The sequence below is a fragment of the Protopterus annectens genome, chromosome 8.part0, assembly GCF_019279795.1.
Source record: "Protopterus annectens isolate FY-2018-M chromosome 8.part0, PAN1.0, whole genome shotgun sequence".
Classification (NCBI taxonomy): domain Eukaryota; kingdom Metazoa; phylum Chordata; order Ceratodontiformes; family Protopteridae; genus Protopterus; species Protopterus annectens.
In genome coordinates this window covers 1,600,431,602-1,600,447,601 of record NC_056741.1, presented here as the reverse complement: position 1 = coordinate 1,600,447,601, position 16,000 = coordinate 1,600,431,602, and the positions used below count along the sequence as shown (strand labels likewise).

The window sequence follows — 16,000 nt, the reverse complement described above, 5'->3', positions numbered from 1 at the left end:
TGGCACGGGTGAGGTGAGTGTGCGATAGTGATGGACCTTAGGGTTAGGGTTTGGGTTAAGGTAAGTGGATAGTTAGTAGTGTTTGTACAGTTTAGTGTAGGGTTAGCTGTAAGATTTTGGGTGTATGTGTGTGGATTGCTTTTTATTTGGTGTGCTTGTGTTGTGTGTATGTGTTTTGGAACAGCAAATTTAGGAAAAAATTTGCTGTTCTGAATGTTTGATGTTGTCAGTGTTCACTGATTAGGGGTCGATGTAAGAACATTTGAAAGAATGAACTTTCGGTGTTCGGATATAGACCCATTCCTATCACCCCTAGACACTAATTTGTGTAAATTACTTATTTTATCCAAATTTTGTTCTTTGCAATTATTATGTCATCTGAATATATTAACAAAACTGGAATTCTTAACTCTTTTTGTGTTTTATACTTCGCCTCCTTCATTTCTGTAATTTATTTCACATACTGTCACATCCATAACTAATGCAAAGCATATAGAACTTATTGGACACCTCCTTTTCAACACCATTCTTCATATGCACCAGTCCTGAGCAATGTAATGAGGTCTCCAGGTCTGGGCATGATACCTAAATTTGACCACTACACTGCTTTGGGCCATGCTGTTACTGCATTCGTTTTACTGCTAATTTTGTCCTGTGTGCCACATAATCCTATTGGATAAGGTTGCTTGTCTCCTTGTCACATAGCTGGGCACCTTGAAGGTGATGCACAGTTCTCAAAATGCTTCTACCTATTTAATTAATTTTACTTCTTTCTTAAGGTTTTTAACTATCTGTCACGTCCAGAGCCTTGGGAGAATGAACTTTATATCTTTTTTCTCTGCTCCTGCTTTAGTTTTTTCACGACTTTCATTACCCTAGCCCCCTCTGGACTATCTACATCTGCAAAGTCTGGGTTCATCTCTAAGATGCCTGCCCACTCAACAACTTTCTTTGTATTGGTATTGGTAAGGATGGTGTAGAAAACTGGTCCAATTATTCAGCCCCCTCACCACACACACACACACACACACACACACACACACACACACACACACACACACACACACACACACACACACACACACACACACACACACACACATCACTCACTGTTATCAGATACAATCAATACTACATGTGTTTTTTTTGCATGAACAAGCTGCTGTCACTTACCATGTCCATTGTTAAAGAACTCTGTGATATAAAAAGCACTGCAGGGAGACCATGGGGAAGTTTTGTTTAGCTGAACAAACAATGATGCCATCATGTAGTACTTGCCCAGATCACCAAAACGTTGTACACAGGTTCGAGAATCATCATGTGGCATGCTAAACACATGGCCTATTGGAAAAATACAAGAATGCATTGTTAAAAGAAGCAGAGACCAAACTTAAACTCAGTAGCTTAAATATGTAGTTTTGCATGGGCCCATCTTTCAGACCAATAGCATTCTTATTCCTCACTAAATGAATTGTTCTCCAGAACTACAAAATGTGGTACCGATCCAAAGATACAATTCTCTAGCAGTATTGCTATACTTACGTGCCTTGATCAAAGCATCTCTAATCTAAACCAGGTACTGCTTTGAACATTTGTCATCTATGACCCCACTTCACCACCGTCAGAACTTTCATGAGAATATGTGGCACATAAACACACTGTAACAAAAAGTCATTATCTTAATAATACACAGTGTATACACTAGATGCATATCTGATCACTAAACACCACTGTAAATATACATTTCTACCCTTCTACAATTGATAACATGTGATCATATCTACCTTTACTCTTGGTCCCATTGTAAAGGGCACTAGACTTACAGAAAACTGAATCCTTAATACCAGAAGAGTCATAGGTATATGTTTATTTATTTTATGTTATTTCGCTTTTTTAATTTCTCCAAGTCATTTGGGTTTCTAATACCATGTTGGGAATGGACCCCATTCCTAAGTCAAAAGTATGATTAAAATTCATGAAATTAGTATTGTTTCAATCTTTGATGTTAGCCAGAAGTGCTCCTTGCAGCACCTGCAATGTGCCCAGTAATGCCTCCCTTTGTAATTTGTATGGAGTTACATGTATCAGTAACATATCTAAGTATGATTGTAAATTATTTTTTATATGACCCGTTGCTTCTACTACTGTTGGAACTGTCTAGGTATCCTTCTTCCAGATTGCCCTTGTTTCTGCCTGCAAATCCTGATATTTTATGACTTTGCGTCTCTCTGTATGTAAGACATTGGAATCACTGGGTGTAGCAATTTCAATGATCAATGCTACTTTTGTCTTCTTTTCATGGATCACTGTATCTGGTTTCCTTGCATCTATTTTTGGAACTGTTGGTAATGGATGATCCCATGTGATATAAACTTCATCATTTTCTGTGATGCTTTGTGGCTCATGTTTCCAATGTTTTTCCAGCAGGTTCAATATTATAATGTTTGTACAATCCCCAATGCAACAGTCTTGCCTCATTATTATGCCTTTCAGTATACAGTCCTTCTGACATTAGTGTATCACAACCAGCAACAAGATGTGTGACTGTTTCCAATTCTGTTTTACAAAACATACATTTATCTGTTTCTCCCACATGTTCAATGGACTTTCTAAGTCAGTGTGCATGTAGTCCACTATCTTGGGCCACCAATATTAACCTTTCGTCTTTTGGTTTAAATTTGCCTCTCCTTAACCATTCCTGCATTTGATCCAGATCAACATGAGGTTGTTCCAAGAGTTTTCTATACTTGCATCTATATTTATGCATTTTCCATATTTGTTGCCTTCATCTGATCCTTCACCTTAAATTCTTTCTTTTGTTTTTTTTTTTGGCACATTCAGTTGCTGCCTGATTTTTATCTACTTCTGGTTTGATTTCCACTCATGCTTCTGCTAAACTAAGCAGGGAAGTCATCTTAGACTTATTCTCCTCATGTTTCAAAACTTTCACTGTTTGATACTTGTGAGGTTAGCAGGTATGCATGCAGTCCCACAATTGCAGATCTATATATGTAATCAATTTCAAGGAAGCCCATACCACCTTCGGAATGGGGAATATATAGGGCAGGATTCACGAAGCCTCCGTGTAAGAGTTATAACTCTTACACGGAGGCTGCAGTTAAACGGAGTGATGTCAGCATGCTTTGCATATTCATGAGAGCATGCTGAATCACACCTAAGTCTAACACGGTCCATGTAAGACAGTAGGGGGCGTGTCCATAGGCTGAGCCCTGCAAGCGGGCACGCCCCCAGAAGTGTAAAAGTGCCCAAAGTAAACACCCACAACAGAGTCCACGGAAATGTGAATAAACACAACACAACACATGCCCCCACAGACTATGAACATAAAATATATAAATGAACATGTTATATATTTTTTTAAATTGTAAAGATGTTTAACCGTGAGTGCCCGTAGCGCAGCTACAGTTAGCAGTCAGTGGGAAAGCATATAAGAACTAAATATGCAAAATAAGCCAAATAGTGGTAGAGATGTTGGCTGAAGAGCAGGCATTCATGGTTTGAGCCCCCACAACACCAATTTTTTTTTTTTGCAAAATAAGCAGGAAACAAGTCCCTGACAAATATGTACACATAAAACCACAATTTATGTAAAATGTAATGAAATAGCCCATTTATATTGAAGAAATGTGAGGTAACAAAAGAATAAAAAATGCCAGATGTGCTCATAGCTGAGCTACAGTTTAACAGAGTGAGTGCATCTGCCCGTAGATGAGCAGTGGTTTAACTGGTGCAAAATGAGTGCCCGTAGCTGAGCAGTGGTCTAACACGCTAAATCTATGTGCCCCTAACTGAGCTGAGCGTAATATGCGTGCCGATAGCCAAATGAGGCTTAAAGCAGCGCACCCGCTTGCGCGGAGCTGCGCATCGTGCAAACAAGCTAACCGGCAACGCGTTGAGCAAGCCGTATCAAAACTGCCTTTACACAGACACACCCATCAGCATGTCTAGACAGTCATGAAAAATAAAAAGCAGTGGCCAGGTTCAAACCCAGGATACTATACACCATAGTCAAGGTACCAAACCACTAAGCCATGACAGCAGTACCTAGAAATGCAATAATAGCTAATATATAGGAATGAATACAAACTGGAGCATGACAATGCAGGTTTACTGAAGTTGATACAATTCCAAAATGGCCAATCACAGATATGTGGGAAAAATGGACTATATAAGCCCCATAGGTGGAATACACAGCATAAACGATTGTAGAACTGACCTGCAGGCAGAATGACAGGAGTAGGAGAGGGTAGTTGCTTTCGAGCACAGAGGTGGGGTGTTGAGGAGTCCAGGTACATGGTCTGGCTCCTAGTCCATAATCATGAGGCCCAACTCATGCAGGGCCAGGTCCTCTGGGGAGCATACAGGGCTGAGGCGTGGGACCGGTTGGCTCATGATCTCACCAGTGCCACAGGGATTCCAAGGACTGGTGAGCAGGTCCGTCACCACCATGCAGACCTGAAGAGACGCAAGCAGGACCAACTGAACCTTTGGATCCAGGAGGCCCGGCAAACACCCAACGCCCACTACTGAGTAAGTAACATTTAATTATGTATGTAAGAAATTAAACTAGCTGATATTATGGAGATGTGTATTCCAATATTACTTCATTTATATTACAGCTGCAGGTGTCCGTTCTGCGAACCGCAGAGCCTATGGCGATAGGCTGGTGCGGTTGCGCCACCAGGCAGGTCAGTAATCCACTACCAGTAACTGTAAAGAAATATAAAAGTATGACAGTCAGCAAAAGAGTGCAGTGTAGTCAGTAAGGAATAAAATCTGCAAGTAACAGTGTGAAAGTGTATGCAAGTATTGCTTGATTACAAAAGTGTGTTTCAGCCTGTAAGTTAAACCAAAAATGAAACTGTCTGACATATATTCTGAAATAAAAATGCCCTACCTGTAAGAAAATAGTACACAACCTGCAGCAGGCTGAAAAGTATAGCTGCAGAAGATGATGAAATCACATGTGTGAAATATATCCCTGTGGAAATACTGAAACATGACAGAAGTGAGACTGCTGGAAAGGATTGTAATAACTACAGGTAAAACATGTCAATAAAGCCTAGAAGTAAGTACCATCCTGAATAGTAAAATGAAAGCAAGTGAGAGAGTGTGAGAAAGTGTCATGAATCCAGCAATACAGTAGTAATAACCCCTGAATAAAGTATACTGCAGTCAAGACAGAATGAAATGCATGTGAGATTCAAAACCAAACAGCAAAATCTGTTCAAAGTGTTGCTGCATCTGGAATGTGTATCCCAAAATCTGGATATGTTGCTCTCAGTCTGCAATATGCAGATAGGATGATTGTCTGATATACCAAACATCCACACTTGTCTACAGCTATATAAAGCAAATGTAGCAGGATGATGTAGCTGAACAAAGCTAGATATGAATGTGTATGAAGAACCATAAAATGTATATTGATGTTGCAGTAACAGTCCTATCACCAAGTTGAAATAGTTATCATATAGGAAACTGTAGTCAGAACAGTAGTGTGTATATAACTGTAGCTATTAGAAATGTACAGCATATGTATTGTTATTCAAGGTGTTAATATTACTTTCTTTACCCCACCCTATAACCACATATAACCCATTCCACGTGAAAATGGTATGTGCAATCACAATTAACACCCTGGACGTTTGTCCTGTTGGGTCATATATATTTGCATGTCCGTTGATGCATCTGCCCTGTTCATACATCCACACCTGATGGCCTGTTGCCATCAATTAACCCTGCATGTTGTTGGACTGTGTATTTCTGTTCAAATTATGCATGTGTTATGCACGCTGTTCAATGGTGTGAATATCTGGGTGTTTGGTTAATGGGAATACTAATGCATGCTGTTACAACTAATTGTGAATGGTATTATATGTCACTAACCCAAACTGTCATGACATAATGCAAAACATAGGACGACAGGGAAGGCGGGTTCCAGCGGACCCACCTCTCCCACCTCAGCTGGCGAGTGCACCTGGCACTAGTGCCGAGTCCGGACCCTCCTCCGGTGGCCCTGTGCCACCTGCGGGTGGAAGCGCTGCAGGATGGGGCTCACCCCCCCTCTGCAAGTGTGGCCGGAGGAGAACCACCACTCACCCTCCATAGCATCCGGACTGTGGTGCGTAGGGAGATTCGGGACTCTGTTCTCGAGCCCCTACGCCAGCTCGAGGCACGGGTGGCGCAACTAACGGGCATGCCTGTTGCCCCGCCTACACAGCCCCCAGCACAGCCCTGTCCTGGGCAGTGAAGGAACAGTGGCAACTGCCTATGGGTGGGGATATCAGTTCCACTGTTGCCATCTGTGGGCTCATGGGCTCTGGATATCCAAACCTCCGTCCCCGTCAATTGTGTAACCCCCACACGTGTCATACACCGCCCCTGTATGCGTCTTGTTTGTCTTGTCTGTTTACCTACCCAACCTACCTCCCCAGCTGTACCGACTTCCTTCACCTGACATACCACTCTCACCTGAAAAAAAAAAGGGCACTCTGTACCCACAAAAAATTACGCCCCATACATAGCTGCCCATTCCGCACACATGTCTGCTGGACATGGAACCTATCAATTACAATTGGCTGTACAACAAGTATTATTGTTGTCCTGACACCTCTCTCAGGGGTGGAAGGTTTCAAATGTCACACCAAATTACATACATATGCACAGCTGTTGCTGATGAAGAAATGGGCAGCTATGGGCCTTACCTACATCCCTCCTGCACATCCCAAGCTTGTTTCCCTACTGTCTTACCCTCTTTGTGACCCCTTTTTCACCACTTTCCTGTCTCCCCATTTTCTTTTCTTTCAAAGAAAATAGCATGGGTGTGCACAAGAGTAAGCACGTTTAAGCAGTTGTAAGCGGGTGTGCGCTTGTGTGCGTGGAGCTAAACGCCAGTGCGCATGTGTGAGCTCCACGCAAACCAGCGCTAACCCGGTTACAACTGCTTAAAAGTGCCTTAGTCACTTTGATTGACAGGTCTTGTAGTCAGTTCAGAAGCAAAATAAAATCCCACTGGCAGTCCCGAACCCAGGACCTTGGAAACAGTAGTCTGCATGACTTACCACTAAGCCATGAATCTTATACAAGAACATTGTGCTAAAATAAATATATCATGTAATAGTAGGAATGAATGTAAAGGGAATATAGATGTGTAGTACACAAAGCATGCCATTTAGAATTACTATCAAAACTAGTGGATTTCCATAATAGTAGTGTGTGAACAGAAACAGCCATGCTAGTTGGTAGCTAGTAGGTAATAATGTCACTATAGCACCTTGCAAGCCACACACATACTCACAGCAGGATAATCACTGCCCATACCCCACAACCTCTTACAGGAACACATCTGGACCAAGTAATAAAATATGTGGAGCAAAGGCCCAAAACCAGGGACACATTACAAATAATGTTACAACAAATGCAGACAGTTCAGAGAGTAACAGGGTCTGCATTTTGTGGGATGTTTGGAAGGGTATGAAGTCTGAAACTTGAATGTTTGTCACCATATTCTGACTTGAGCCCAGAGTGATTTGCCAGAAAAAGGTGTGCATGAGATATTGACCAAAATATGAGGCAGAAATGTGGACAACCTGCAAATATCTGTACACATGACGGGTCTGACACCACCATATTTGAATAGTTAAGAGCCTAGACATAGCAACAGTGAATGACTTACAGGGATGCCCCACAGACTCCATGTGAAATGTACAAACAGTAGGCAGAAAGGTGTAACACATGCAATGGTAACTATGGAGTCCTGAAAGTATTCACCACTTGCATGGCAGAAAAAGTGTAGTAATACATATGCTCATGCTAACCCACAGTCACAACTGCAGCATACCAGACATTTTAATGGGTGTACCCCACTGATATGTACCATTCCATGAGGCAGATAACAGATGAACCTGAAAGTCTCTGGGGCCTGCTCAGCAGCATACTCAAATACCCTAATAGATGTCAAGGCCCACACCATGGCCAGACCACACTGCATGCTGTAACACCCTAGCAGATATAGCAAGCATTCCAAGGTGTGAATGTACATGGAAAATAGGAAAGCTACAGCAGCACACTACAGTCAGGACACCTAGCAGGCATACAAGTAGTGACTGTAAAGGGCAAATATTGAAGCCTTAGCAACAAAGTGCAAGCAAAAGTGAAAGGAAAGCACACACACACACACACATTAACAGTAGTAGTAGTTGTAGGTGTCAGTGTACATACACAGTTAGTACAGGAAACTGGAGAAATGAATGGAGGAATGTTAATCTACAACACACCTGGAAATATGAGAGAGATACCAACCTTTACACTCACAGAACATTGTCCACAGCATAACAGCATGGTCCCTGCCCTTAAAATCTGAAAGGGCTACGCCTATCTCACATACCTTTTATAGCACTGTTCTGAAATCACAGTGAGAACTGCAATCAGTACACAACTGGCTGCATGCAATTAGCAAATGCTGGCTAACAATTGGTGCAGAGGCCATCACATGGGCATATGCAGATACCTACAAAAGTATGCTGTACTCCCAGTCCACACATGCAATACTTTCATTGCACCCTGAGAAGGACGTGAGAGACAGACAGAGAGAGAGAGACAGAGACAGAGACAGAGACAGAGAAAATTGCAATTAAGCAGACACAAACAAATTGTTCAGCAACAGCCACCTGAAAGCTGACAACTGGGAAGTGGAGCAGCAGGACAGAGAACCAGATGGCAACACAAGCAGCTGTGACAAACACAGGTAATGTAAAGTAATACTATAAAGGTCTACATACTGTGAACCCTCCATATGTGTCATTGGTCTGTATCCATATGTATATGAAGATGTGTAAAGGGCAGGGGACATACAGCAACTATCAGTGAAGGCTGTACATACATTTGTATGTGAGAGCATCTATGTGCACATATCAATGTTGGTTGATTGTAGGTTGTAGTGCCATGTACAAAGTAGGTTTCACAGTTATGTATGTTTAGCAGTATGTTAGTGTGTGTATACAGTATGGTAGACAAACATGTTGATATACCTGTCTATCATATGGATACGTATGTATGTCAACATATGTATGTGTGTATATATATATATATATATATATATATATATATATATATATATATGACATGCATATATGTATACATACATAGAGAGAGATGTAGGAATACATAGACAGATGTAGATAGAATATTGTACAAACATATATATGTAATGCACACATACAGATATAGATATATGTAGATACATATACATAGACAGACTGATCTGACTATCTACAGGTATGACTGTATATGACGACCTTCAACACACCCTGTCCCACCCCTCTGTCACTCTCACCCCTCTGTGCCCCTCCACATCCATAGCAATATATGTACATCAATATATATATGTGTATATTGTATACATACAAATATATATATATATATATATATATATATATATATATATATATATATATACATATAGATATATATATATATATATATATATATACATATATATATATATATATTTATATCTAGAGAGAGAGAGAGATGTATATAAATTCTGAGTGAGGCACATGTGTACAGATGTATTGCAACAGGTGCCTCGTGACAAAGGCATGGTGTGAACACCAGTGTCACAACCGAGTACCATACCACATTCCAAATCACCTACACCAGTAACCACCAGATATGTGATTGGCTGCCCACCACTGCATGTGTCAGGGTGAACAGGGTCATAAATGTGTACAATAGTGGCCCCAATGATATTCACAGTGGCACACTATCCCTGGAATACCTGCACATGGTATGTGTCAGCGAACATGGTGTGTCAGCTATGGACATGTAGGTCGGTGTACCCTCCACACCACATAATGGATGCCATGGTATGGACCTCACATGACAGCTACAGATATGGAGAAGGACACAGTGACATGTACAACACTGTGACAATGCACTCAAACACATTACCAATGCACAGTGACTGACAACACCACAGAGTACACATATACTACCCACATAGAGGTTACCACTCCCGGATTTACATATGTAAGTCACACCCATGACAGATGTCCAACAACCATAGTAACACCTCACACCATCCACAACCTAAATGACTGCTGTGTGTCGTCCGTGCCACTGCAATAGAGTGCACATGTGGAGGTAAAAGTTCCTACCCACAGATAAGACATACCCTGCAATAAACCACACAGTGTTAAGAAGCAAGACTCCCCATGAGTACATGTCACACATACCCCTGCTGAATGTTAGTCAGATAGGTAATATGCCATATGAGTCACCCTGTGTAACTGTGTGACAGCAGCAGGTACCATCACACCACATGTGTCACAATGGTCAGGGTAGCAGAACAGTACGCTGCTGTAGTCCCAGGGCAATAGCATATTGTATAGTATTGTATTGTAATGTAATGTATTGTGTTGTATTGTATTGGTATGTTGAGGTGCCTCCTTCGTGGAGTGGAACCACTGCTGCTGTGCGCCAGTGTACAGGTACATATCCTGTAGTCAGGCTAGTGTTACATAGCACTTCTATATGTGTGTTTAGCTCCTGTCAGAGTTTATGTAGCATGCAACTGGGGATACCATCAGGTCCCATTCATGTTGTGTATTCTGCTGTCCTGAGGGTGGCTCTCACCTGGACATCTGTGATGACAGGGAGGTTACAGTCAGCTGGGATAACTATGTCTTATTTGGGGGAGAGAGCGGGGTGACACCTGCACTGAACCTGTCTGCCACAATGTTGTCAATATCTGTGGTGTCAGTGAAATATTTGTTGTTGTGTACTAACTATGGGCATAGAGGATGGATCCTGACCAGGTTGCTAACATAACTGAAGAAGGCCTTCTGGTTATCTGTAGTGTCCCTCTTGATTTCCCTCTCAAAGTTGCCCATGGATGTTTGTATGATGGAAAATAGATCCTTACTAGTGCTGCTCAGACATGCCCTCCCTTTATGGAATTATGCTCTGTCTTGCAGTAGCTTCCATCTTCTGTAATACAATCTGTCTATGGCTGGGGTCCACCAGACAGGATGCTGTCCCTTTGTGGAGAGTGTCTTGGTCATATATGGGATTGCATGATCCATGCATTCTCGGAGATGTCTGTAGAAAGCAATTGTGTAGGGGTCAGCATTGTGGGTTGTATCTGCCACTGGCCCAGTGGGCTGAAAGGATACCATGTCACTGTTACAAAGTGTAAAGTTTGCATCTGTAATGTTATTCACTATAGTCGTTTGTGCTGGTGGTGGAGGTGGGATATGTATATCCAGGGCAATCAGTGTGTGGTCAGCTCACAGTAGTTGATGATGTAGGCCATACAGTACCTAGATACAAACCCCAGAGTGAGGAGGTGCTCTTGACCTGAATCAGTGTTCTGACTGCTGGGGTTTGGTAGTATGTCGTATGGAGTGTGCCAGGTACTGTTGCACAGTTGCTGGCTGAGCACTGATACCTGGCCATTTACATGTGTATCCACCAATAGACAGACAGATGCTATATATGTGAGATATGTTGTATCATAACAGTCGAGTAGCATGTGTAGTATGTGTGCCAAATTCTGCTGACATATATTGCTGATATCAGGTTATTTTCTTTCTCAGGTACATGGCCCACCCGCGGAATCCCACTTACTCCACAGCTGAGGATGAGGAGATACACCAGAGCCTGGTGCGGGATTATGCAATACTCTTTTCCCGCACCAGCCAGAATCAGCAGGAGAGGGCTGCACTGTGGCAAGACCTTGTCCGTCGGGTAAATGACATAGGCACGCATAATAGGACATATGAGCAGGTACGACATCACTGCAGTGATTTAATCAGACATGTCCATCAGCATGCGTCGGATATCCACAGGCAACAGGTCGCCACAGGTGGTGGGGTGGCTACACATCCCCCACTCACCAGACTGGAGGGACTACTCATGAGTGTAGTGGCTCCAGTCCGCCAGCAACAACAACAGCAGCAGACATGCATTATGATGGAGGCTGGAGCCACGCAGCAGCAAGACAGTGAACGTGCAGGTAATATGCCATATGTATAGTTGACTGTTGTGTACACTGGTAGTTAATGCATGTGTGAGGTGTGTCCTTGGTTTGTAGCTGTCACCATAGTATTTAATGTGCAAGTGTGATATCCTCAATATTAGCAGCTGACCTGTGAAAGGCGACTGTTGTACTACTGACCTGTATCATACTCAGTAACAATGGCACAGTTGTGCCCACTGACATTAGTTTCTTCACGTCTGCAGGTCCCTCTGGTATAACAGCAATGCAGCCTATCCATGCTGGTGAGTGTGTATTAACAATTCCTGTAATAGTTTTGATAGTAATAGTACTATTTGGCTCACTTAGTAGTGCTCTTTGTATGCATGTAGGTGTGTCTGTGTCTGTGTGTTGATATCACGCATACTGAGTACTGTACAATTGTGTGAAACTGTGTGCATGTGTGCATGTGTGCACCTGTGCATGTGTGCACGTGTGCATGTGTGCATGTGTGCACCTGTGCATGTGTGCATGTGTGCATGTGCATGTGTGCACCTGTGCATGTGTGCATGTGTGCATGTGTGCATGTGTGCATGTGTACATGTGTGCACCTGTGCATGTGTGCACCTGTGCATGTGTGCATGTGTGCACCTGTGCATGTGTGCATGTGTGCATCACTGGTAATGTGTAGACATTGTAAACTGTGTTTCCTGTTTCCCTCCCACAGGTTCTGGTGCTGCTCTGGTGTCATGTAGCAGGGAACCTGAATCAGGTGCCGTGGGTACTGATAATGATGACATCTGTGTAATGGCACAGGAAGGTATGCCAGGGTCTGCCATTGGTCAGCCGATTGACAGTACACAGCTGTCGACCCCATCAATGCGCACAGTTATCCTGCCAATACACCCTTTGTCACCAATGTCCCTAGGTGATGGACAGCATACAGTGGGCATTGACCAGGGTAATGTGGTATCTGTGGCACATGCCTCCCCACACAGCAGCCATGGGCATGGCCCAGAGATGGTACCACACAGACAGATGTCCAGGGGTTCTCGTGGGAGCATCCGTGGGCGTACTGCCCCTGTCAGACGTGCCCACAGAGGTCTTACAACCTCAGCTATGTTTCGGGCTGTCATGCAGGCACAGTCACGTATGGAACGGTACACCAGACAGGGTCTGAGGGAGCTGACAGCATGTCGCACAGCCATGACTGACAGTATGCGTGACATTGCGGCTGCCATCCGTGATTTCACCGATGTCATAGACAGACGTTGTGGGGACATATTAGACCGGTTCCACAACTACATGTCCATGAGCCAGGGCGATGGTGGGCGGTTGAGGCATCGACGTGGCCGTATGCCAGCAACAGCAGCAGCTGGCAGTCGTCGCAGATGACAACAGAGCCGCCCCGTAGTGCCAGCAGCAGCCCCAGCAATGCTGGGTCTGTGCTGTCATCAGACCGCCCCAGGAGACCACGTGCACGTGGCTCTGGCCAGGCCCGACAGGGATCTGTGTCCAGTCAATGAACACCTGCTTCTGATGACAGTACCCAGTCTGGGTTGGTACTGGATACGGTCCGTAGCACCCTGCAAGGCACAGGTACCGTGTCCGTGGCCAGAGACACTGATCTGTATGACCTGGCAGGTACAGTCTGTGGCTGTCCACAAACACCAGTATATGGCAGCCATGAGGTGGAACTGTGTGCATCCATACACACATGCAAATTGACAACACCTAGGGCTACCGCATACACGCACACACTGCATCAACATTGCCCCACCTTCTACTGCTGTCCCTCACCAACACACATACACATACATGTCAATCGGTGGTATCGGTGGCTGACTCAGGCATACCAAGTTCACACCCTGTGCATATGATGAAACTGTGCCACCTCCTGCAATCTGTAACAACTGTGCAGGTACAGGTTAACATGTTGCTGATGCACAGGGTGACCACATAGATGTGTAGTAATAGTATCATGTTGTTAACAGTACTGTGTGCTGAATTAATTGTGGGTATATCACAGCATGCCTGATGCAGTAAGTGTGTGATTGTCATGTACTGTTGTCTACACCCATGGTAATTACCATAGTGTATCATCTGCACATGTTGGCATACTGGTGGTAATGATGTCAACAGAAGGCTACATACATAGGTAGCACAGGGGATAAGGTAATGAATGTAGTAATACGCAATGATGGACATGTAAATTGCAAGTGGCATGTTGCCCACACTGGACTCTGCAATGCAGATGTTTGAGGATGTTGATATGTGTGCAGTACTACACGACTGGTACAGGACACACAGGAGCACCCTAGCACTGCATGCTCACATCTCATACCATGCTAGACAGCCCCAACACACAAAACTAACTGTCACAGGAGGGAGAGTCCCCATATATGTCAGGGATACTGTGGTGGCAGGCCAGGTAGCATACATCCTACTAAGTATGGAACCACTGAGTGAAGGCTCAGTGTCTGTTATTTGACATGTGTATTACTGCAGGTATGAGCACATGGGTTTCCATCCAGTTATTGTACATCCTGACAGTACATGGTCTGTACACTTGTGTGCGCTGAGACTGGACCCTAGCCATCTGACCCATGTATTTCCATGTACATGTGCATAGTGCCTGCATATTTGCAGTGTTACCTACTGGAAGTGGTACAGCTTGTTTGTTGTACAATGGACTACATGCAGCCCTGTTTACTGTAGCTTTGTTTGCATGCATGTTTGCTTGCAATTACCCTGGAATACTGATCACACCTGCAATGCATAGTTATAGAGCTTCTGTGGACTCCTAGTGCCATCTGCATAGCTTACTATATGTATGTCCATGTCCCACTTGACAGGATGTCACTGTTTGTCCTGTTCACATGTACATTGCCTGTGACACAGTGCATATGACTTACCTGGCATGTGTCCACGTGAGCAGTCATATATGCTACTGCTAACTAATCACAGGCACTACACCTTCACATATTCATCTTCTGTTGAACTACCTGCTTCACTAGGGATGGCCTGCACCTGTCACCCCTGGGCTTTCAGATATTGGCAAAGGCTCTTGCTACCCCATAGTGCCTATGTTAGGCAAGGCTCAAATGACAAACCCACCTTCATAGGTATCACAAGGGATAAGAAACTAAGAGTAATGCTACCCAACGCCAGAAGTCTAAACCTCCAGATGCATGCTCCAAACTCTCCTTGGCATGGAGAACATCGATATCTGTGCAGTAACAGATGCCTGGTTCAGGGCTACTGAGAGCACACCAGCACTACCAGGTTTAACCTGGTTGATTTCTTTGAAACAGTCACCAAGGCCATTGACGAGGGGAAGGTGGTTCACACAGCCTACCTGGACCTCGCAAAAGCCTTCACAACAATACCCCACTTGGGCATTCTAGAGAAGCTCACCAGCTTAAATATAAGCCCCTATGTCACTAGATGGATTGCACAGTGGCTCAAGGACAGAACCCACATGGTTAGAATTGCTGGAGCCATGCCAGACTCCAAACCAGTTACGAGTTGTGTCCCACAAGGCTCAGTCCTGGGACCTCTCTTGTTTGGTATATATTTATTGGAGGTACAGGCCAACACGGACGGACTGTGGCTGACCAAATATGCAGATGACTGCGAACTGGCCACCATAATCGACTCTCCAGCCGACACAAGCATCTTCCAAAGGGGCATCATAGAAACAGACAACTTGTGCCAGAGCCATGGCCTTCAGCTGAACAGTGTTTAGAAAGGGAAATGTGCATCCTGTAGTCTGTTCTCCTAGTTGCCAAAAGGGACATTTTCCTCACACACACACACCCCCCTCAGACAAACACACACACTTGCAGGATTCAAACCCCTACCTAACTATGTTATGACACTTGAGACGGACGCATTAGCAGAGTGTGCTATTTGCATTACTGGGAGGTTTCGCTTCTCCTGCTATACTTATAGAGTGCTGACATCATCGGTGTTTAGAAAGGGAAATGTGCATCCTGTAGT

At 43.9% G+C, this 16,000-nt stretch overlaps 1 protein-coding gene across 1 annotated transcript in view; it reads right to left on the bottom strand.

Moving 5' to 3' along the window:
- ADAMTS8 (ADAM metallopeptidase with thrombospondin type 1 motif 8) overlaps window positions 1-16,000 on the bottom strand; it is a 412,058-nt gene that overhangs the window by 162,872 nt on the left and 233,186 nt on the right. Inside the window, exon 4 of the mRNA XM_044081137.1 lies at window positions 1,174-1,341. Coding sequence (XP_043937072.1) covers window positions 1,174-1,341 — 168 coding nt within the window. The remainder of the gene's footprint in view (window positions 1-1,173; window positions 1,342-16,000) is intronic.